This window comes from Saccostrea cucullata, unplaced genomic scaffold, assembly GCF_032062105.1.
Source record: "Saccostrea cucullata isolate Sc308-1 unplaced genomic scaffold, CSIRO_AGI_Scuc_v1 ctg4572, whole genome shotgun sequence".
In the NCBI taxonomy this organism is placed as follows: Eukaryota; Metazoa; Mollusca; class Bivalvia; order Ostreida; family Ostreidae; genus Saccostrea; species Saccostrea cuccullata.
In genome coordinates this window covers 102495-126806 of record NW_026922105.1, presented here as the reverse complement: position 1 = coordinate 126806, position 24312 = coordinate 102495, and the positions used below count along the sequence as shown (strand labels likewise).

General features: G+C 33.4%; 1 protein-coding gene across 1 annotated transcript in view; it reads right to left on the bottom strand.

The window, feature by feature from the left end:
• The window catches only part of LOC134261187 (uncharacterized), a gene marked incomplete at its 3' end in the record, with an annotated part of 131369 nt that overhangs the window by 64343 nt on the left and 42714 nt on the right, over nt 1–24312 (bottom strand). Inside the window, exons 49-89 of the mRNA XM_062743635.1 lie at nt 23962–24122; nt 23515–23697; nt 21652–21861; nt 21214–21256; nt 20342–20505; nt 20075–20248; nt 19015–19282; nt 18574–18737; nt 17172–17327; nt 16851–17069; nt 16005–16047; nt 15626–15783; nt 15301–15489; nt 14956–15177; nt 14562–14604; nt 13365–13522; nt 12808–12981; nt 12373–12582; nt 12243–12285; nt 10312–10481; nt 9284–9460; nt 8785–9003; nt 8278–8320; nt 7919–8079; nt 7643–7816; nt 7274–7529; nt 6919–7088; nt 6321–6494; nt 5764–6010; nt 5321–5487; nt 5053–5226; nt 4617–4869; nt 3978–4144; nt 3683–3853; nt 3178–3442; nt 2563–2726; nt 2075–2248; nt 1687–1948; nt 1426–1598; nt 550–732; nt 205–460 (exon numbers count right to left, since the gene is read on the bottom strand). Of these exons, the coding sequence (XP_062599619.1) occupies nt 205–460; nt 550–732; nt 1426–1598; nt 1687–1948; nt 2075–2248; nt 2563–2726; nt 3178–3442; nt 3683–3853; nt 3978–4144; nt 4617–4869; nt 5053–5226; nt 5321–5487; nt 5764–6010; nt 6321–6494; nt 6919–7088; nt 7274–7529; nt 7643–7816; nt 7919–8079; nt 8278–8320; nt 8785–9003; nt 9284–9460; nt 10312–10481; nt 12243–12285; nt 12373–12582; nt 12808–12981; nt 13365–13522; nt 14562–14604; nt 14956–15177; nt 15301–15489; nt 15626–15783; nt 16005–16047; nt 16851–17069; nt 17172–17327; nt 18574–18737; nt 19015–19282; nt 20075–20248; nt 20342–20505; nt 21214–21256; nt 21652–21861; nt 23515–23697; nt 23962–24122 (7182 nt within the window). The remainder of the gene's footprint in view (nt 1–204; nt 461–549; nt 733–1425; nt 1599–1686; nt 1949–2074; nt 2249–2562; nt 2727–3177; nt 3443–3682; nt 3854–3977; nt 4145–4616; nt 4870–5052; nt 5227–5320; nt 5488–5763; nt 6011–6320; nt 6495–6918; nt 7089–7273; nt 7530–7642; nt 7817–7918; nt 8080–8277; nt 8321–8784; nt 9004–9283; nt 9461–10311; nt 10482–12242; nt 12286–12372; nt 12583–12807; nt 12982–13364; nt 13523–14561; nt 14605–14955; nt 15178–15300; nt 15490–15625; nt 15784–16004; nt 16048–16850; nt 17070–17171; nt 17328–18573; nt 18738–19014; nt 19283–20074; nt 20249–20341; nt 20506–21213; nt 21257–21651; nt 21862–23514; nt 23698–23961; nt 24123–24312) is intronic.

Genomic DNA, 24312 nt, shown 5'->3' with positions numbered 1-24312 from the left:
ATTTTTACAATTCATACCAGACCATGATTAATGCACGTACATGAAAAACAAATGTGTCATTGCTATGTTAAATACAGTGGTAATATTCAAACACAAATTTTCCAAAATGATTTCATTATTTAACTAAATAAAATAAAATTTTCAATAAAAGTTCAGAACTGACAACTAAAAAAAAAAATTGCTGCTAGAAACGGGGTAACTTACTCTAAGTTGACCATTCCCATCAAAGAAACATGTTTCACCTCTCCGAATTTGTACCCCAGCAGTTTATCAGTCCATTGGTACTTTTCTAACCCCACCGAGACTTTGCCATCACAGGCATCTATAATGACAGAAGCCTCTACGTTCTCCCCCAGAATATCAGAATGCATACAGCACCTGATGTCAGTACAAGAAGCAGAAACAGCACATCGTATGTTGGGACCAAGGGAAGGAAGGTTCTCTGTTGCCCTGTCACAATCTACAAGGAAAAAGTCATGTTATCTTTTTTTTACCTTTATATATTTATTATAAACCTCTGTCAAATGTAGTGACATGAAATTTATGTACCATCTGCCCATCCTGTACTGTTGACAGTACTGTACGGAGGTTTGGTCCAGTCACATCTCTGATTATCATCCAACAGGAGGTGTGATACCCCCAGGTCCTGGAGAAGCTGTTTGACATGAGGAACATCCAGAGAGACTCCTGGGGATATACCATGGTGGGATTTCCAGGTGAACAAGGAAAAAGCTGTAAACACAAGCAAAAAGTAATTGAAAAAAGAAGGTACGGTTTGGGCTTTATTGTGCCCTAATAAAAGTTAATATTCTTAAAAGTTATGAAATTGGCTTTAACAAGAGTTGAGAAGATGAATATGATAAATCATTAAAGAATATGGCAAAGTAGGACTGTTCTGGAAATATGATGTCATTAAATTGGTACATTTCTACGTTTAATGCAGAAAAGCCTCAGAATGTCTCATTTCTGTGCTTATTTTCCTTTAGAAAATAGTGTCTGCCACAGTTCAATTTTTTGATATATTATGTAAACTGCTTTGAAAAATCACAAATCTCAAAATCTTTGTGGGCGACAGTGGCAGTGTATGTTTTCTGAAAGAAAATTCCACTGAAAATGATGTCTTCTGCAACTTTTAAAGAAATTACGGGAAAATGCAAAGTTAATGACATCACAATTATCATTTAGGAGGTCATAAGAGAAAAACAATTTGTATATTCTTACTGCATGGAATTTCTATGAATCAGAAAGAATGAATTTTAATGTCTTATATCACATTCATACATATGTATATTAGAAAAATACAGGGCATAATTTGTATTGAAACTGTAAATTCTTCTTTATTTTTTTTCTGAGTGATGTTCCTTCTTTACAGGGGTATATTTGTAGAGGTTACAAAACTTTTGATTGTAATATCTAAATATTCACCTGTGTCCAGGAAGCCCAGCCCCCTTCCACATGCTTTCTTTGGCAGTAGACTATTGACAAATACTGGAATTATTGTCTCACAAGGTTGTCCCGATTCCAAACAAACACTTATGTTTAAATTCACCAAGTACTTCCCATTCTCTCCAATATATTCCAGATTTATTATCTGAAAACTAACAAATACATACAGAAAATGAATTTTTGTTCAAAGCCATAATAAATATTATAATCTGAAACAATGATGTGTAAACTCATACATACTCAACTACCACCAAACCAAACAGGTCAAATTTTTCTCTCTCCCCAAAATTGTAACCAAACAGACTTTTGTTGAATTTCAGATTTTCTATTCCCACTCTAAGTTGATGATCACATGGACTGATTTCTACAAATGTCCCTACAGAGAAGTCTGTGTGAGGTAGGCTGACACAACACTGTACACCTGTACAGGATTTATGTAGGTGACAGGTTATGTTACTGGAATCCAAGACAGGTTTACTGATATCTCTGTCTGACAGGCAGGCTAGAAAGAGAGAAAAAAAGTTTTAAAATTCTATTTTTCACTTGTTTTTCAGCAATTTGCTTTCAAGTTTTAATTATTGGTTGAAATGTTTTACCCCCCCCCCCCAAATCTTCTCTTAATTAATACCTGAAGTCCATCCTTGGTAAGGGTTTTTGTAGAGTATTTTCTCACTAATGCATGCTTCTTTCTTCATGTATTTTGTAAGCCCAAGTGCCTCTTGAAGATTTGAAATGCTGGTCCTTGTCAGCTCATCAGATGGGTTGATGTTATTGACAGATAACCAATTTGAGTAAGAAAACCCTGAAACAAAAAAATTATGTTACATTGTACATGCACTGAAATCTGTCTTTCTGAACAAAGTGTATTCTTCATTTGATTAGTTCTCTGTATGCTGGAAAAACATTGCCTGTTTGGTCAAAACCAGAAGCTCATACCAAGCTCTATAAAATGAAACCTGTCCAATCCGCATGTTGTACTGTATATTATGAAATCTTGCATAATACGATCTTATCTTGAAGTCCCTTTCAGTTAATTCAATTGTTGTTTAATCCAGCCAATTTCTTTGGAACCTTTGGTGTCTGGATTAGACAGTTTTACTGTATATCTAAATTTACCTGAGACCTTGTATCCATTAAACCAAGCACAAACTGGTTTAGAGACAAGGTAGTTACTGACAATAGTGTTCTCCAGCTGACAAGGTGACCCATCACTAAAGCACACACTTAGCCTCATGTCTATAAGGTACTGGCCTTGACCAATCAGTTCAATGATCCTGTACCTGCAGTAGAAAAACATTTATCATAATATACATTTATTATAATATTAAATGAAGTTTTATACAATAAAATGTATTTCTGTTTAAGGCCATGGAAGAAGTCTGAAAACGCAAAACAATTAAATTTCAAAAGTTAACATCAAATTACTGTAAAATCACATATTTTCGTGGGGTCAAATTTTCGTTGTTTGAGAAAAAAATCTTGGTTCGTTGGGATTTGATTTCGTGGATGTAGAATTATTGAGTAGTTATGTATGTCACAATTTACATTTCGTGGGGGACATGAATTCGTGGGTCTCTTCACACCTCAAAAACAACGAAAATTAAACCCCCACGAAAATTTGTGATTTCACACTATTACAACTATAAGCTGTAGTTCAATATGACAAATATAAATGAACTAAATGGATAACTACGGGTAAAATGTTTTGCAAATTGCAAGCTTTTCTAATACCTAATTGAGAAGATTTGATCAATGCTGAACTTCTGCTCCTTTCCAAATTCGAAATCCACAAGAGAAAGTTCCCACTGGAAGGCCTCTATTTGTAACATTAAGGAGTGCGCACAAGCATCAATGCTGATAGTGTAGTTCAGAGTCTTTCCAATAAGAGAGATGTCTGTACAGCATTGTATAGCAGTACACCCTGAGGAGATCCTACAGCTTGTATCAGCAGAGAGAGTTGGGAGGTAGGAGGAAACATCTTGTGTACAGGAAGATCCTGCATTTGTTATAAAAACTAGATTTTATCACTAAAAATTCTCAAATCAGTTCAATAATTTTTGTTAAAGAAGAAATCAATTTAAAAACAATTTAAATTAATACAGTGCAAAATTGAATTGAAAATTCAAAATTGATACAATAGTAATAACAATTTCTAGAGAGAGATGTACAGTATATATCATATTAAATTGGAACCGAATTCCATGTACTCAAAATTTGCTGAAATAATTCAAAATACCTATATCAAAGCCCGATGATGTCCCAATAAAAGATGATCTGTTGCATGGAATTTCATTGAAGAACTTGCTGATGCCAAGAGAGTCCAACAACTGATCTGCCAATACACTTGACAGGGAATTGATAGATGTTGGAATTCCTTTACTGATTAAGTAATCATTGAGACTAAAACCTGTCATTGAAAGACAACAATGTTTAGTAAAATTTCACCTACAGTACAATGTTTTTTTTTTTTAAATCAAGTAAATGAGAATAATAGCTGAAATCATATTTTGTAGACAAAATGGAAATCACACCTGGTATTGCAAAGTCTTGCATACTGAAATTACAAGGTAAGATTGGTATTTTCACATCTTGCATGATAGAAATGCTCAGCATACAGTCCCCTTTACTTTCAAAACAAGCACTGAATCTGATGTTGAACATGAATGCAGACTCAGCAGAAAGGTAATCAATTTTGTATCTGAAAATATAATTATAATATGCATTACATGTAGCTACAGAACTTTAGCTCTCTGCTTGAGAAGTATCGGACAGATAAAGCAGAAAGTTACAGATCCAAGCAAATGTAAAAACCTTCGATTTACCCCCTCTGCCTTTTTGTCTCACACAACGGGTATTATTTCTTGTAAATAACCTCCTTGGCACTGTTAAATTTCTTGAAAAATGGGTCAAAGTTAGTGGACAAGAGGTTCAAAATTTTCGTACAATCAGAAAGAACTTGTTACAGGTAGTAGACATATATATGAAAGCATATACCCTCTCTCATTCAAAACTTATGACAAAGATAAAAGCGTTTGTGATGGATTAAGAGAACAGAAGAAACATAGTTTGATAGTTTACCTTTCCAAGCTATTGTGAGATCTAGGGACAATAATGTGATACATTACCATTGATAGTTACTTGTACTAAAGTATTTATATGTATAAACTTACTTCAATCTGAACACATTTTGTAGGGTATAGGTTTGCCATGATGAATAAACAAAGTCCTTGAGCATAATAACTATTTCCAGTTTTTCTAAATGGATGAAAACTTTTCCTCTGCATCTGTCCACTCTGATTTCTGTCTGAACAGTTGTTTTCAGTAGAGCTATATCTGTGCAGCATGTGACACCAGCACAGGAAGCAGACAGAGCACATGATGTATGACTAGGTAAAGGTGGTACTATGATTTTCCTTGAACATGCTGTAAAAGTACATTGAAAACTGAATGTAATAAAACTAAATCATTTTTTAAGACACCCCTTATTCTGAAAAATTCTGTCCACGTAGTTTTCTTTCACTCCTTATGCATTAAAATTTTTCTTATCGATAATATAAATTTCACCAAGTATTTCTTTTTTAGATACAGTGTTTGAAATGTCCATACCACTTAGGTTCCAGTTGCCACTGCCTGTTAAATACTGTGATCTTTTACACATTGGATCCAGCATGTAGTTGGAAAGCTTCAATTCTGATTTCAATAGATCAACAGCCCATTGCTCAAGAGAAGACTTATCTCCTATATTTCCAACATTAACCATCCATTTACTGAGTGAAAAATCTAAAGAAAAAGAAGACAATTATCATTACATTCCAGAAAAATACTGCTTAAAAATAAAATCTTACATGATTGCCCTAAAGCCTAAATGCCTTACCTGGAATGGCAAAATTTCCTGAACTAAAATTACAGAGGGGTTTTGGGAGTCTGAAATCTTCTAGAATTGAAATTTCATGCTCACAAGCTCTGTTTTTTGAGTAGCAAATTTTAGCTTTCAGACTTATGACAATTTCTCCAAGAAAATGCATGTCATCAATCATGTACCTAAAATAAAAAAGGAAAATCAACTATATACTACACTACTGAACAAAAGTGGACCTAATAAGGCCGATTCACAATTGATAAGACAGAAAGCACATTCATAACATGGTACATTTCAAAGTCAATTATAAGACACATATCCAAAAGACATTACATTATTAAATGTGCCATGTGATATTTTTTTTACATTATGTACATAAATACATTGAATGAACATAAATTTGAGTATATTCCCTCTAAAGCTTTGTTCCCTGGGAAAAATAAAATGATGCAGCTTACTCAAGCTGCAAAATTCCAAATAGTTGTGCAGTCCTCTTGGTTCCCATGGGATAATCAAACAAGGAAATGACAAACTTCATTTTCTCCAGTGTGATGACCAGGGTCTCCCCACAAGAGTCTACAGTGACTGAGATCTGGTAGGACGTCCCAGTGATAGAGTCATCAAAACAACAACTGATACCAGTACAGGATTCATAGATGTGGCAGTTGATGTTACTGGGCAAGGTAGGGGGATCCACTTTACATGCTACATCAAAATTTATATCGCACACAATTATCCACAGGATATCTCAGTTCCTTGATAATTACACAAGACTTAAGTTTATAATAATGTCTAATCTGAATCTGAATAAAATAATGAAAGGAAGCAGGGCCCTTTTCCTCACTCAATTAATGAAAAAGCATTTTCTGAAACTGCTTTCCTTTGAAAGAGATACAAATACATACACATAAAATGCTAAAAATGATGCTTACAAGCCATATTTTACTTCATTATTATTTTGACATTCTCTCAGACATATACAATTACATGCTTTCACATTGATGATATGGCTTACCTGTGGGTACATTCCACCCATTGTGCATCTCTGGAGCATAAGGTGCATCATTCCTAGAACACCCAACTCCTACATATTCCTCAACACCCACCTCCCTCAATAACTTCTTGGTCTGTTCATGGGTCAAAATGGAGCCAAAACCATGCAAGGTTTTCCAGGATGAAAGGTTAAAATCTGATGAAAATGCATATTATATTACATTTATTAATACAGTTGAACTTCAATATTTCAAACAGGGATAACACTTCTCAAATAACATGGATATCTGTAAGTCAGTTGTAAGTCCCAACTACTTTTTCTTTCGTGCATTTTTAACCTCACTGTCTCAAATGCCCAGATATGCTGAAGTTTTTTTTTTCTTGGTAAAATCAAATTCAAGATAATAAGGTGCAACTGTACATTGAATTAAAGGGGCATGCCCAAATGCAGCTTAAAGACTTTTTAATATGTGACACAATATTCATATTTATTGGTAGTTACATTTAGAAATCATATCTAATTTATTTTATCTACATAAAAGCTTTTTACTATCCATTTCCAAAATTTAATGTAAATAAGCAAACATATACATGTAGCTAAAATTTTACAAAGAATTTACCAGGATTCAGGTAGTCCAGTTCCATGCTGCAGAGTTGTTTAGGTAGTATAGTATTGTGGAATATAACCACCGAGTACACACAATCTGAGAGATCAGAGGTCTCCATACAAACACTCAGGTTCATGTTCAACAGGTACTTCCTCTCCATAACCATATTCTGTATGTTGAAACTGTTCAAAGAAACCATTTTTTATAATGGTAATTTAAAAAAAGAAATCAAAGCAACTTAAATAGGACCATAAATTTAAAGATGATTGACACTTACATCTATCTGAACAATGAAAATCTTCGTATAAAATAAATGTGTAACATTGATAATGGTACACAATAATAAAATAAAGCCATTTTTACTCACTCTATCCTGATGGCTCCTTGCAGTGTGAAATGATCAGTTGTTCCAAAATCATAATCAAACAGAGTAATGTTGTACTGCATTTTCTCAATGTTCAGACTCATGATAGCTTCACAGGGATCCATGAGGACTTGTACATTGATGGAGCGACCATTAAGGAAGGGTACCTCAGCACAGCAGTCTATACTGGTACAGGTGTTGGGAATGTGGCAGGACACTGAGCTGGGTAATGCAGGAAGAACTTGGATAGTGGGACAATCTTCAAAATATACAAACAAGTTCAATAAATTTCCATGAGGAAATAATTACAATTAGAAGCAAAAACACTAGAAGCAAAAAAATACATGTATTCTGAACATTAACACACAGTACCATTTTTCCATCCATTGCTGTTTGGCTGATAATTTGTTTCTGTTCTTCTACACTGTGGATCTCTTAAGAAATCTGACATCCCTAATGCTGAAAGAAGTGATGCAACACTGACAGAAGAAAGAGTAGTGTTTATGTTGAATCCCCTATCCAACAGCCATGATTGCAAGGAAAAATCTGAAAATGGGTAGGGAGAAAAAAAATGATTATCATAGTTTATTAAATTAAAGTAATATGTCACCTTAGTTTAACAATCATTTTCGTAGAAATTTTGCCAACCTGAAATGAATCCAGTTCCCCATTCACACAAGGTTTTTGGAAGCTTAAAATCCTGGATCAGCTGAATAGTGTCAAGAGAACAAGGTCCTACTCCATAACATACTTTAATGCTTGCTGAGATTTTATATGTCTTTTCTATCTGGATGTCATCTATCTTGAATCTAAATTGAACATAATCTGATGAAAACTTTTGGACATACATGTATAACATTTCATTTTAATAAAATTGCAAGTGCATTCGAGGTTCCTGCTTTTTTTGTTTCAAAATGAACATTTAACATGTGCATATAGGATAAACCTGATTTATAACATGCAATATGAAAGCCTACAGCAGATCAACTACATGTATATTTACTTACTCAAATTGTACAACACTCATGAGATATCTTCTTTCTGTGACACCTGCAAGTAATAATTTTAAAAAAAATTTAAATATTATCATAGAACAAGGTTCACCCAGGGCCCTTTTTGGCCCTGTGAATTTCTGAGAAATCAGACCTGCTCAGTCTTAGTTAAAAATGTTTAAATTTTGCTTGGACACCTGATTTTTGCATATCAGTTAAATTTTCTCTCTAGTCCATGTATTATGATGTAATGAAGTGCGTCATTTTCCTAAAAATCTTGAATTTTTTAAAAATCGCAAATTTAAAGCAAAATAAAAGTAAGAAAAAGAAAATAAGACAGCAATGTAAAAGAAAATGGTGCAAAACCCTAAAAAAAATAAAACTGCAAAAGAAAATAACAAAAAGGAAAGCTTGTTTACTTAATATTAGATATATCAAATGGAAATCTCCAACCTGACTGAAAGAACTAAATTTTTTTTATTTCAGTAAGGAAACTATTGATAAACAGCTGGGATAGCTTACCAAAGCTGTAATTCTTGAGTGGTATTTCAATTTTAAGTTTTTCAATTTGAAACGTCAGTATGTGGTTACAGTCATCAAGTTTGACTCCCACAGTAAAATTATGCCTTAGTACAGAATCTTCTGCCACACAACAAGTCACTCCTGTACAGTAGTCAGGTATATTACATCTAGCCGTTGATGGGAGGGTTGGCAAACTGGAGGTCAGGTCCATTTTGCAGTCTGGAATGAAACAATTTAAACAATGTTCAAACATCCTAAGTTATCAAGCATTACTTTTTTTATTGTATCACTTTATATCTATGAGAACTTTATCACACAATAATCTGTGACAGTCTGCTTGCAAACATTTTGTTTTTGCATATATTTGTATATTTAAGATTAAGATTAAAACAGTGGCAAAAATTTGGTCTCTCTTAGTAATATCAGAGAGATTACATTGCAAAAATTTGGCGTCATGAAAATTAAGTGATCTACAGTATTTCAATTTAATTTAACACACCATTCTTCCATCCTTTGCTGTTAGCTGGGCTGTATGTTGTGGAATTAAAGGAACAGTTAACTGTGTTTAGGTAAGATCTTATTCCCAGCTTATCCAAGAGATTGTCCATGTTAAGCTTGGAGAGAATGGATCCCTCTGGTAGTGAAAGGTCCTGGTACCACTCTGACAAACTGAAATCTGATAAACATAATATGTAGACTATAGTCAAACCTCAGATGCATCTTTAAACACTGCAAAATTATTCAGAGACCAGGGCTCTCACACCACTTTTTGGGACTGGGGCCGGGGTTGTTCAAATTGGGAAAATTATCGTCATTTTGGGAAAAGTTGGATAATCAAAATTCATTTTAAAAAATCCTCAAATTTTGCTTTTCTAGCATTTTGTCATTAATTTAAGTTTTGAATAAACAGTTAAACAGAACAAATATGGGTACTACATGTACGTAGGCTATTTATGAAAGTACATTAGCTTTGTCATTACTATCTTTGAGTGTTAATATTGTGGCTACGCATGTCTTTCTGAGTGACAGTCGCTAGACACATAGTCCCGAATGTCACATGGACAACTTTGCTTACCAATATAGCGCGAGACTGAACATGCCGAAGCGTGGGTATGTTTCTAGGTGCAGCTTACTAATGTTTAAATGAAATGTCTATTTTTGAAACCAAACTGATGTTTTTTTTGTCGAAACTACATGACAAGATGCTCTGCACTCATAGTTAATACACATTTTTGTAAAAACAATAACTTGGTTCCCCGAACCAGTTTACGAATGCATTTGGCGCGAACTAATAAAACAGTACAGTTTCACTTTCATTTACGAGTGTATTTTGTTTGGTTTTTTTTTGCGATTATGTTTCATGGACTTTTATTTTTTAATTAATATTTTGCTATGAAAATTGGGAAATTTACACCTTTCTTTTGGGAAAAATTGTACCTTTTTTGCATTGGTGTGATTAGTGTGATTATTTTCTGTAAGCCTTAGGAAACTTCGTTTATATTATTGACAATACATGTATCAACATACTAGCTGTGGAAAATCCTTCTGTCCAGTCACAGATTTTCTTGGGTAGAAGTGTGTCCTTGAAGATGTCAATGTTAATGATACATTGATTGTCATCTGAAGCCTCAAAACATGCCTTTAAGCTGATGGTTACTCTAAACTGTCTTTCAATTGGCATATCTTCTAACTTGTAGCTAAAAACATCATACATGTAATATATCAAGTTTAATGCTGAATCTTTGGAGTGAATGAATTTAAGATGCTGGTGAAAATTCTACTTATCAATAAATGACTCCCAAACCTAGGTAAAGTTGTATTAAGACAAGAAATGTACCATCTTTCTTTAATTACATGTAAAGATAATTCATTTGAGACTCATCATTACATGAAAAGTTCACCAGAAATGTCAAAGTCAGAAAATAATAAATGACACAGTGGAATTAATTTGCTTTCACCATTGTGTACCTTAATTAGTACATAAAGTTTAATTTCAAAATTACAAATCTAGTCAGAAACAAATTTATAAAGAATATCAAGGTCTTCAAATTGTGACAGAGTTATATTAAGAAGAAGGTACAGTTTGAGCTTTATTGTGCCCTAAAAATTTAGTGTTCTTAAAAGGTTATGAAATTGACTCTAACAATAGTTGAGTAGATGAATATGATAAATCATGAAAGAATATGGCATGAAGGAGGACCTCTCTGGAAGTATGACGTCATTAATGTGGTGCATTTTTAAGTTTAATGCAGAAAAGCCTCAAAATCACTGTTTTCTGTGCTAATTTTCCTTTAGAAAATAGTGTCTGCCATCGTCGCCCACTTTAATTTTTGGATACATTATGTAAACTACTATGAAAAATCACATATCTCAAAATCTTTCCGGGCGACGGTGGCAGAGTATGTTTTCTTGATGAAAATTCCATTGAAAAGTGTTGTCTTCTGCAACTTTTTAAGAAAATACGGGAAAATGCACAAGTTAATGACGTCACAATTAGCATTTAGGAGGTCATATGAGAAAAACGATTTGTGTATTCTTACTGCAGGGAATTCCTGTGATTCAGAAGAATGAAATTTTATTTTTCATATCACTTTTATACCGTATATCAGGATTTTTCCGCGTGTATCCAATTTCTGCTTTGTTCTCGACGAGTTCTGAATCGCGGAAAATAAAACAGCGTAAATTTCATATAAAGTTTTCTTCTTGTAGTAGAAATATTTCTTAATGCTTATATCGTAGAGGGTAGAAATAGCGGGTTTAGAGGACAAGCGCAAGATACCGGTAATAGGTATAAGCCCTTATTGTTTGTTTACTAATTGACAAGCTAGCTAATTATATGGGTCATGTTCCTTGCGATAAGGCATTAAACTAATTATACCTGAGCTGCTAGTCAGTTTGGAACAGTAAATGACCTATGATTGTTTAAATCTTAAAAAAATATCTGTGGATTTGAGAGTAAGTACGCAACACAGGTGTGTAATTAGGTGAGCGCGTCTTCCGAAATTGACGAGGTGAAGGTCGATCGATCTATTTCTCACACGTATGAAGTAACTCAAGCTTAATGACTTTTACATTTTACATCCTATTCCTTCATATGCTTAAAAAATGTTAATGATATAATCACTGGGACTTTGAAATAGTGAAAATTTGATTCGCGTAAATTTAATATACTGATTTAGGTTCTGATTCGCGGAAAAAACATGACGCGGAAAAAACCTGATATACGGTATTTTAGAAAAATATCGGGCTTAATTTGTATAGAAAGTGTACCTTCTTCTTTTCTGTTAGTTATATTGGAATATCTTGATAAGTGAAATAGAGGTAATAATGACAACAGACAGAAGAACAAAAGAATGGAAAATCAGAAAACACTGACAGAAGACTAGAATGGAAGACAAACATGACATAACATTACATACCCCAGCCATATTAGTGGCTGGGCATAAAAAAATACTTACTTCAGTCTGATTACTTTGTTCAAGTAAAATTTGTTCTCAGTACCTGGAAAAAATATATGATTAATAAAAAAAAATGCTTAAATCAGATTTGAAGCTCCTTAAATATGCAGTCTTTGAGAATTATACAAACCAAATGACAAGTCATCAATGCTAATGTTAAAGTTCAACTTTTCAATGCCGACTGAGATCCAGTGGTTACAAGCATCCACAGTGACATTGGCTTCGAAAGACCTCTGTAGAAAGTCAATGTCCATACAACAACTGACTGCAGTGCAGGTGTCCTTAATCAGACACGAAACAGGGTCTGTGATTGGACTGCTCATCACTTCCATTTGACAGTCTGAAATATTTGCTACAGAATGCAAAACTTAGCACCAAAATAAAACCCCATTTATCACATTTCCAACTATCAAAAATACAAGCACTTTTGAACTTGTAAAATTCTCAAAATACAATGTCATGTATATAATCAAAAATAGTAATAAGATTAGATAGGACTGTCTCAATTTAATGTTAATAAGGTAATATGCCTGTAAGAAGTTAGAGAAATTATACTGTCAATTACCTGATTTCCATCCATTCACATGTGGGCTATATGCTGGGCCAGCCCTCTGACAAGGTATTTCCTGGGTGAATTTGGCAATACCAAGCTCCTCCAACAGTTTTGCAGCATTAAGTTTGGACAACTGAGAGCCAATGCTTGCCCCAATATCATTGTACCAATTTTTCAAAGAAAAATCTTCAAGAGAAAATCAAAATTATGACCAAGACTCTGCAAAATTTAACAGTCATTGATTTCTTAGAACTAATATATAGTCTAAAATTTCTGGCCTATCCATCACCATCTTTACCTTACAACAACCAATGAGTAAATTTTGCTTGTTTTTTTTAAGTGAATAGCATTATTTCATGATCTTAATCTGATTAACAAATCTATGATGCAAGTCTCGCAGATGGAAATAAATTTGTGTTATCACTCACCAATATGATGAAAGACTTCATTATTATTACAACAAGATGTTGCAAAATGGCAAATTGAAAATTAATTCTACCATTTATGGTACTTTTTCAACAACAAAAATTATTGAAGAAAGCCTCATTTTTTCTAATAGAAAAGCAAACCTGGGATGGCATAAGCGAAGTCCCAGCTACATCCTGGTTTAGGAAAGACCACTTTGTCCAGTATTGTGACATTATAGACACATGTGTTTTCTTCCAGACAGATTTTAACTCTCATGGATAGTTCTAGACTGGTCTTATTTACTTTATCAATCTGGTATCTACAGATAGTAAAGAAGAATAGTAGATCTGCCCTGCTAACCTGTCTTTGATACACAAACTTGGATGAAAATCAAGCAAAGGATTGCTAAGTTATTGGTAAGAATATACAAACCATTTGTCAACAGATCCATCATCAAACTAAATAGGTACTTAGCAATTTTGCTCTTTTCTTCAAGGGAATTAATATTGTTAGAAAATTAGTAGGGATGTCAACGAATAGTCGACTATTCGACTGTCAGTCGAATGGACCGACGATCGAATAATGAAATAACATTTGAATATTAAATCAATGCTAGAAAAGGGGGTGATAATGAAACGTTCATCTCAAAATTGAAAAAGGGTCCTTCCTCAAACTATACAGCTGAATAGTTTACGTCCTCAGATAAAAGCTCAAACACAGTCACAGTATATAAATGATTTTCTTCATTGTACATATTGAAAATACAGTTATTACATACCGCGATAATTATTTCTCAATCACTGACTTTTTTTTGTTATTGTATGTAGTAAATTATGCAACACTATACTGGACTACTAAAATTATTTAATTTACTTGTATCAATTATTTTATAAACTCTCGGAATTTCAAATACTTAGGAACACAATATTTGCATAGCTGTGAAGTTTTAAATTTCGATAATTATTAAGACAATAATCTGATATAAAAGACATTTTGATGTATAGCTTGGGCAATTATTAATTAAACCAACAGTATTTAACATTTTTATCGGAGGTGTGGACTGTGTGAGTTTACAATCCCACATTTCAATTTTCCAATTTATTTTAATTAATAAGCTTTCAAAAACACAGTGCTGTAAAAAAAAAATAATAATAAATGCTCTGAATAGTCGACTATCGTTCGAATAATGCTCGACTAAGGAAAATAAATATTTTGACATCCCTAAAAATTAGTTAAAACAGTTTGTGGGTGTACTACTACACCTGATAGAAACATAACATGCATTTTATGAAATTATTCATTTGCAGTACTTTTTTGCTGTAAATTTTACAAAAAACATGCTGAAAAAATTTTCTTACAAAATCTGTACAACATCTGCCAGTTTGAAGTAGTCTTGAGTGCCTACAATTCAAAAAGACAATCACTTGGTAAAGATAAAAGAAAAGTGATGAAACTTCTTCTCATCAGTCAGATTGTTCTGGTCACTTTCTCTATTGCCTTAAACACTTTTGATAAATATACTGTACGTGAACATAATTTAGCGTATTCAAAATTTAGCGCAATCAATGGATATGGAGTTGTTGGTGTAATCATGAATTAGCGCTACACGTGCTTGTTGTATATTTTATTTATAAATGATTTTTTAGTGGTATTCACACATAAAACTGAAGCTCACATACAGTATAATACCTTGAAATTTTAAATAGACTAAGTGTGTTTCCCCTGAAAAAAATACAACAAAACTGTCATTACCATAAGAGTAGGAGAAGAGTGTCCTCTCATATACATAGTTTTCTATTCCCACTTTTAGTGTCTGTAGACAAAAGTCAAGGTCAAGGAAGAAGTGAATGGTTTGTTGTAGAGGGTTCTGTAGATCTAGACAACATTCAATAGCGGTACACTGACTCTTTATGTGACAACTCAGGGGTAGTCCACTCGTAATCTTTGTTAAACCCATTATCATTTCTGGACAGTCTACAAAAGAAATTTACTTTAGAAATCTGTATAAAGCATAGGCTTCATACTAAGTTATAACATTTCTTCTAAATGACCTTATAACAAAGTTTTTCATTGCAAAGAGTAAATATTAAAATTCACCTATTTTCCATCCACCATTACTTAAGGACTCAGGTTTGTAATTTGGTGACATTCTGTTGCATTGTTTTGTTTTGGGTAACAAAAAGTTTGTGACCCCTAATGCTTCTTTCAAAATGGAGAGCTGGGTAGCTGATAGAACCGCCCCAACAGAATGAGACATGTTCCTGTACCATTCACTTAGAGAAAACTCTGAAAATATACCCATTGAAAAAAGTTATAAATCTACATGTATTATTCACAACTTTTTGTCGGTCTAACAAATTCTTTCCAAAAGTAGAATCTTACAAGTAGCTGCTGCTCTATAACACAATCTTCAGTAACTTACTTGAAAAGTCCTGTGTCCAATCACAATCAATCTTTGGTAAGTAGAGATCTTTAGCAATATCTTGTGAGAACAGACATGGTTTGCCTTGTTCTAAACAGACCTCCACCTTCATATTCACCACATACTTTTTGTCCCCTGGAAGGTCTTCTACACTGTATCTAAAAATTCAAAGTATACTAGTTGCATTTACTTTGTGCTTTATTTAAATCTTTAATTTTATTTATAGTCTTTTTAACAACCTTAGACTTTTTTCTTTGACAGAATACAATGTAATCTGCATTTTAAATTTTTTAAGTTTGTAAAATACATCCAAAAACAGACTAGAACTTTACAATTTCCTCTAATTAGTTCATTTGACTAAATACATATCAAAACATACTCAATTTTTATCACATCTTGCAGCCAAAGCTTGCTTTTTGTTCCTAAAATGTAAAACACATCCATGTATGCAAAATGTAAGGAAAAAATAAAGTGTTTTAAAACATTGTCCAATCAAATTACAATATCAATATATATATTTACATTTGCAAATGTTTTCCTTTATATAACACTACTGAAAGCAAGCATTTTTATAACTGTATAAATACAGGTACGGGGTAAAGAGGTCATAGATGTTAGTATGGATAAACGTTTGACGTAATTTTTCAGTGACGTCATAAAGGGTCGACGCACGTTCAGTGGATTACATATACATGCCGTTGGGTTTGAAAAATAATGCATTTCACACATTAAAAGTCACAATCAGGCTTTATGGGATTTGATCACGTGACCAACCCATTTTACATCCCAATAAAACTCAAAAAATGATACCTTATTTCTTAAATGAATCAGCAGTATACATGTATATACTAAAGGGGGTGGGGAGACATTATGGAGATGTAGAGGAAGCCAATGTTCTAATTAAGGGAGAACCCACAAATCAAAGCAAGCAATACCATTCCCAGTTACAAATCATGGTTAATTTGAATTAAATACATTTTGCATTGGTGTGAAGTGATTGCACTTTGACTCAACACCAACTGTAACTTTATGGTAAGGAAATTGTTATACTGATGTTTGGATGAATATGGGTTAATCCAACCAACCAACCCCTCCCCCCCCCCCTTTTAATGGAGGGGCAAAAAGGGAGGATTAAGTCTGATGTTCTAAACAATATGAAGACTACAAACTGTTAAGACAAAAAAACCTGACTTATTAATAAGAACAATATACATATATCAATTACCAAATGTGTATGCCAGAAGATTTATTTTCCTTCTGTACTGCTCAATTCCAACAACCAAACTTTTGTTACATGTGTCAAGATTGAGGTAAGTCTCAAAGTTTCTTCCTATTGGTTTAACTTGAACACAGCAGTGAATTTCTGTGCACTTTGATGAAATGGAACACAACACTGGTAGCCCAGCAAGGCTAGGCTTCCTGTACAATTCTGATTTTGGGCATTCTGAAAAGAGTTTCCATCATAAACAAAACTTGAATTATTTTGTGTAATAGCATCAAGATGTCTTCAAAACACTGAAAACAGTGAATATAATTTTCCACATACTATCAATCCATCCTTCAGTACTACTGGTCATACTGCACTGTGGTCTTTTCAAGTATCCAGCTATCCCTAGATGTTCCATCAGCTGATCTGTCAAGATGGGCAATAGATTCTCTGTTGATAAACCAAGGGATGTCTTCCATTCCTCCAGGGAAAAGTCTAAAAATAAAAACATTTATCTAAAACTAGTATTCTGATAACGTAACACTTGTCTTTACTGGCCAAACTTATTTATCTCTAAAAGGATTATTGGTCAAAAGAACATGATGAACCTTAGAAAAGGAGCAAAAAAAATGACTTCGCAAATTTGAATGCTTTATAGTGATTTTTATCCCCATGAAGGATCCAAACTAGGAGCTATATCTTCAATGGTTCACTCAATAGATTAGACAAACTAAATATCTGCATGAATGCTATTTCTTAAAGTTGTTCTCACCAAGATGACAAGTTAGTTCAGAAAAAAAAAATTGACCAAACTTTTTGATCTGTAGAATTCCAACTAATCAAGTTAAAAGGATTAGACTAAGTGTGTATTATACCATATCATACATGTTAACTCTCCCGATGCAAGTACCGATTTAATTCAGAAATCTACCGCTTTTCTACAAAAGCTGCAAAGTATTTTTGGTTCGCTTGGGTATCCATTTTTGAAGCCACTCTCATAAAATCTCGATTTTTTATCATACAAACGCTTTTTTGTACATAGATTTCAAGCACGGATTTGACAACGAAAACAACACAAGACTACCAGTGATTACATTGGTTACGACAAATTAATCAACATCCCTGCCATGAAAAAGGAGATACAGCTTTTAAGAATTAGATGAAAACATTTGACATCGTCTTTAAAAGCACGGAAGCTCACAACTTTATCAGTAAAGTCAATAGAAATCACTCGATTGACCAAGCCATGTGGCACATCTCTACTTTCGTTTTCGATCATCGCGGGAAATCTGATTTATATAACGAAAGATAGGAACTTGTTTTAGATCTAGATTAAACCATGTCATCATTTGTTTTGGTTAAAAACTGAATGAACATTCAGAATTATTGCTTCTAGCTATATCAGCAAAGATCACTCTTCAAAAGGCTAAGTAAAGCAGCCAATCCAAGCAAAATGATGAGCATGAAAAATACTTGAATTTGTTCAATTTATGTCAAACTTAAGGTGTTTCTGTCTTCTTCTTTGCTGTTGATATTTAAGATTAATTAGTGAAACTACCTGATTTCATTTAAGACTTATAATATACATGTATATTACATGAAAGATATCGATAATCCAAGCGTTAAATAAATAACACGCGCGCAATGCTACCGCTTTTGAGGTCTGAATCTCCCTATTTTTCATCACAATAGGTTAACATGTATGACCATATTCACTGTAATGTAGTATCTCCAGACATACTTGATATTAGTGCTGCTCCAGCAAAGTCACAAACTTTCTTTGGCAGACGCTTCTCATGGAAAATAACTTTATCCAGTAAACAGACAGACTTGGAATCAAAGCAAACACTAAATCTGAGATTGACAAGATACTGGTTTTCAGCTGATAAATCCCATATCTGGAACCTGCAAAAATTTCAAAACCTTTACAGATATGTTTAATATGTTTGCAAAATAAACCTATCCCAGATTTGTTTTAGCTTCAACTGTAGCAGGATATTTTAAACCAAAATACATGTATGTATAATGTAAGATCTAACAGACTTTTCAACATATTTATAATTTTCTATGCAAGCCTCTCTTGGTATTCTCTTATCATTCTGTAAAACTTCTTTACATAAACAAAGCATTAAAATTTAAGAAAATAAATGATATTTGTATTAATATAATGAAGGATTCTTACTTAATGCGAACAACATTGAACAATCTGACATCTTTTTCAACTCCAAAACTGTACTCCTGCATGTAGATCTGAAACTGGAATTTGTCAATACCAAATCTAATGGTAAAGTTACATGGATCTATGTCAAGGTAGGCATGGAAGCTGTGATGGATTGGTTCTGCTCTAATACAACAGTCAACTCCTGTACAGAACTCTGTGATCTGGCAAACCATGCTGCTGGGAAGTGTTGGGAGAGAAAAGCCAGACTGAGAAAGGTCCTTTGTACATGCTACAAAACAGGAATAAAATCATTTCTAGATCACAGAGCTCAATGAACTTTTTAGTACAGGATTCTGTACCCTTCATTAGAATTCTTTTTATCAAAATTTGAAAATACTGATAACTTTTATTATACTGTTATGCTATAGAATAAATAGATAAATATTACAGGGTAATTGAACTAACATTGGTGAATATTGCAACAAGTTTGCCACACAGATGCACAAACTTGTGTAAAAAGTTTGATTAAACTGTTGAAGGAGAATTGCTTTTAAAAATAAAAATTTACAAATCTTGAGACTGACTACAAGACACACTGAGAATGGACACCTTTCCAGAGAACAAATTCTTTGGGTCTTCAACCAGCAGATATAACAAGATGTGTTTGTGAAACACTATGTGCCTGGCGGCAACAAAGTTAAAAAACATATTTTTAGCATATAGGTCACAGTCAAGGTCACAAGGTCATTGATCTTGGTGTCATTTGAAAGAACTTAATTAGTGGAGTATGCATACCAAATATGAAGTCTCTACCGGGTATCTTTTATTATTCAAAAGTTATAGCAAAGATTAAAGTTTACAGAAAAAAACTATTTTTAGCATATAGGTCACAGTCAAGGTCATTGACCTTGGTGTCATTTGAAAGAGCTTAATTTGGAACCAAATATGAAGTCTTTCATGGTTCAAAAGTTATAGCGAAGGTTAAAGTTTGCAGACAAACAGATAAACAAACAAACAGACAGACAGGACAAAAACAATATACACCTCAGATGTTCGATCCATGCGCATAAAAATTACATACCTTTTTTAACCCCTCCAACATTTGGAACATACTTGGGATCTCCTAAAGAACAAGGAGGATCATTCAAGAATGTAGGAAGACCAAGTGCCTCTTTCAATTTATCAAGAGCAAGACCTTTTATCTGGTCATAAGTTGAGACTGCACTGTCTTTCATAAACTGTTCCAAGGAAAAATCTGCTCAATACAACACAAAACCAAATTATAAAGCTTGAATATCAATACTGAATTTCTAGAAAATTTATGTGTCTTATTCAATTTCATACAAACCTGGGTTTAAAAATGAATTTCCCCAAACACAAGCCTGTTTAGACAGCTTTGCTTGATCTAAAATATTTGCATTCACAAGGCAAACTCCTCCATCTTCAAAGCAGACAGCTAAATCTACTGATACTACATAAACACCTTCTCCTTCATGACCCCAAATTGTACACCTATCAACAACATAATATTAAACATTTATTTTTTGAAATTTAAAACTTTTATTTCAAATATTTCTTTTTTAAAAAGAGAGTGCAGTAGAACAAATTTTTCCCTATACTCAGCACTCTGGGCAATTGAGCAGTGAGGAATCTTTTTTTGTGCCAACACATAGTGCAACATGGGGCCTCAATTTATACTCTTTTCCAAAGGACCACAATTACGTACACTTACAAAAAAAGCAAAATGGTCTCTCCCTGGCACTTTTTATTAAATATATTTCATTGTAAATTCAAATATAAATGTCTAGACACATGGTAAATTCAAAATCGTTGAATAGTTTCTGTTACCAGATCTCATGATCTTTATATTAACTACGATTCAGGGCACAATGTTTAGTTGATTTCAAATTTTGTTTTTCAATTTTAAATATTTTATTGAAACCAAGCAATTTTCTCCTGTAATGTTATGGACACAGTGCATAAATACAGAAATTTTAATTTCTGGACTATGTGTGGTATAGAGTGCATCAGCTAGAATTTTTCTAGACATAGTGCAGCACAGTGTGCTTTAGTAACCTGTAAATTTCAAATATACACACACCAAGTACATGGTGTAGCAAAGACTACTTCACTTTGTGTGTTTTCAACCATTCAAAAGGGTCTACTCATGTACTTCACCAATAAAAAGAAGTAATATTACTGAAATTTTAACAAACTTACCAAAGTTTGACTACTCCCATAATGACAATCTCCTTTCTTTTACCTAGTAGAGAAAATATTTAAATATTGTTTTATCAATCACAAATATTGTCTTGCATTTAAAGGAAGGCATGGGGGAATGAATTTCATAAATTTTGTTCCTCTTTGCATGCCCATAGATGCTATATACACCAAATTTAACTTAAAATGATTGAGTTTTCACAGAAAAGAAGCTGAAAATGTTAGAAAATTAACAACTGATAATTGTTGGACTACATAGCTACAAAGACAGCTGAAAACAGATTGATAGCAATAGGTCACTGGAAGGACTCAGGTGACTTAAAAATCATAATTTGCTCATAGAAATTTAATGCCATTCATATTAAACAAAGAGTGTTTTAAAAAGTTATGCATCAGGTAGATTAATGAATCAAGAAAAAATAAATAATTTTTCCCTACCATATTCAAATCCCTGAAGAGATACAGTTTCTGTTAGTTTTTCTATTCCAAAGGTCATTTTCTGGTTACAGAAGTCAATATCCAGCTCAAACTCAAATGTCCTGCTGACTTTTCCAACTTCTACACAGCATTTGATAGCTGTACATGTGTTTTTTATGTGACAGGCAGTAGTTCCCCTTATTTTAGGCAATGCCAATATGGCTGGGCACTCTAGAAAATAAAACCAATTGATAAAATCATGGGATCAACAAAGTTGCACACTTATCACCTTTTACTCAAAGACAAAAACCATACAGCATTATGACATGACACTATAATACAATTTTGTGCATGGTATCACAATGAATATGGTAACAATTTTCTGCCGAAATTTGTCCATATGCACATAAGTACATTTAATGCATTAAGTGGCAATCTAAGAAATCCATGTTATTTCCTACTCATGGATTGAAGGGAAATTTTAATCCAGAAAAATTTTTATCCTTTGGGAAAAATGGCTATTTACAGTAAACCCACAACTAATCAACATTTTTGTTGATATAGTCTTCAACAGTTACACCCTGAATTTAATTTGCCAATCTACCTACAAGTATAAAATTATTTGTAAGACTCCAAAGTGCCATGGTGATGCCAAAGTCTTCAAACCCCGATGGTTACATGGCCCTGAATTTTGCCAAAGTCTGATGGTTCATTTCCAAGGAGACATGTTACCAATGGTGCACAAGTATGATAAAAGTATCAATTCAAACGTTATCATTTCTGAATTCGTCCTCGTATTGAATTTTAGTGATTTTGCTCATTGCTTGCATCTTCCTGAGATATGAGGATTAGTTCTCGCACACCACTTGACTGATTAGGTAAAGTCCTGGCTTCGCACTAACCCAAGAAATTTAGAGTTAGTCCTTCCACACTAGTCGAATGATTAGGGTTAGTCTTGCATCCACGAAAGATATCTAGTCCTTGTATTATATTATAGTTGTTATACACTTTTCGATTTATTAGGGTTAGTTTCGCACATTGCTGAGAGATAAAGGTTAGTTTTCGCATACTGATATTTATACTTATTTAAGACCTTAGCCTGGTGCGGCATTGCAATTTGGCACAGTAGTACTATGACGTCATAAACGTTAATTTTTTTTCCGCACCATCAGACTTTGGTATGTCAGACCATTGCGATTGGCGCAGACCATCGGACTTTGACGTGACCATCGGACTTTGGAGTTCCATCGCACTTTGCAGTCCTACATATAAAAGTATCAAAGGTGAAGGAAAGTTGCAACCCTGAAATGTGTTTCTGGCTGCATCATCCCCTTTTTGGGGAGATTTTTCCTTCCAAAAACCTCACTGAAACCTTCCTGAAATGTGTTTCTGGGCATCAAGTATAACAGGCAGGGAAGTGTTGACCAGCCATGGACTCAAACCCTTGACTTCCTAGAATCCATGAAAGAGCTCACCCTATGAGCTACTGAGCTTAAGCACCCATCCTCTTTCAAGAGCTTAAGGAAAACTGAGGATGCATATTTAAACTGTAAACAACACTGTTTTAAACCAATAACTTACTTTGTAATTGACCATTTGTAGCACAATTATGTTTTTCTCATTAAATTTAAAACTCTAAAGCATTAATTTGTTCAAAACTTTACAGGTAGAGGCCAATGTATTTAAAAGAAAACAATACATGTATTATATTTTCATACCTGTAATTTCACTTTAGACTAGTAGTAAGCACACAGAACTGAATTTGTATTAACAGAATTTTTTTACCTAGATTGCTGGAAAGTTCAAATTTTAAGCCAGTATTCATTTTTTAAAAATTATAATAATTACATGTGTATTACAATTAAACTTTACAAAATTTTGCACCTGAGGACCAGCCGCTGTTGTCCAGTTTGTTGACACTATAAGGTGCTTCTGTCCTTTCACATGCTGGATTCTTCAGGAAAGAATCTATTCCCAGCTTCTTAAACAAAGCAGCAGCCAGAGCTGTAGACAAACTTCCATCAAATGACAGACCTTGGTCATCCATCCACTTCACAAGAGAAAAACCTACAAAAGGAATGTGCCAGGTAGCTGTTATTAATTTCATGACCGAAAAGAATTGCAATAAATATTGAAATTGTGCACAAGCTTTCATATACAAAATGTAAATCTTTTTTTAAAATGTTTCTAACATGAATCTGTTGCTTCCTTCTTCTGCCTTAAGTTTATAGTCGATGTACATTGTAATGTGGATTCTTTGATCATGAAAAGCATTCCAAATAAATCTAAATCAACAAATTTCTTTCCTAAGGCTGCAAAATATATACTCACCTTTGACATTAAAATCCATTGTGAGATCGCAATTCAGAATGGGAATAAGGACTTGACTTAGAACAGGGACCTCAAGTTCACAGTTATCAGGTTCTAAGCACACTGAAATGCCCATGTCCAGAACATATTTCTTAGATACTTCAAGTTGGATGGCCTTGAACCTTTAAAAATCATATTTCTCTTTGACCTAAGATTATTTAAAATGTTTGCTCATAAAAAATGCAAAATTAACAACATTTTTAGAAAATTCAGAAATTGAACAAGTTCATGACCTAACTAGAACCTTAAAGCTCATATCAAATCTAATACAGATACACTGTATGATCACATGTTTTATGCCCTATTCACACT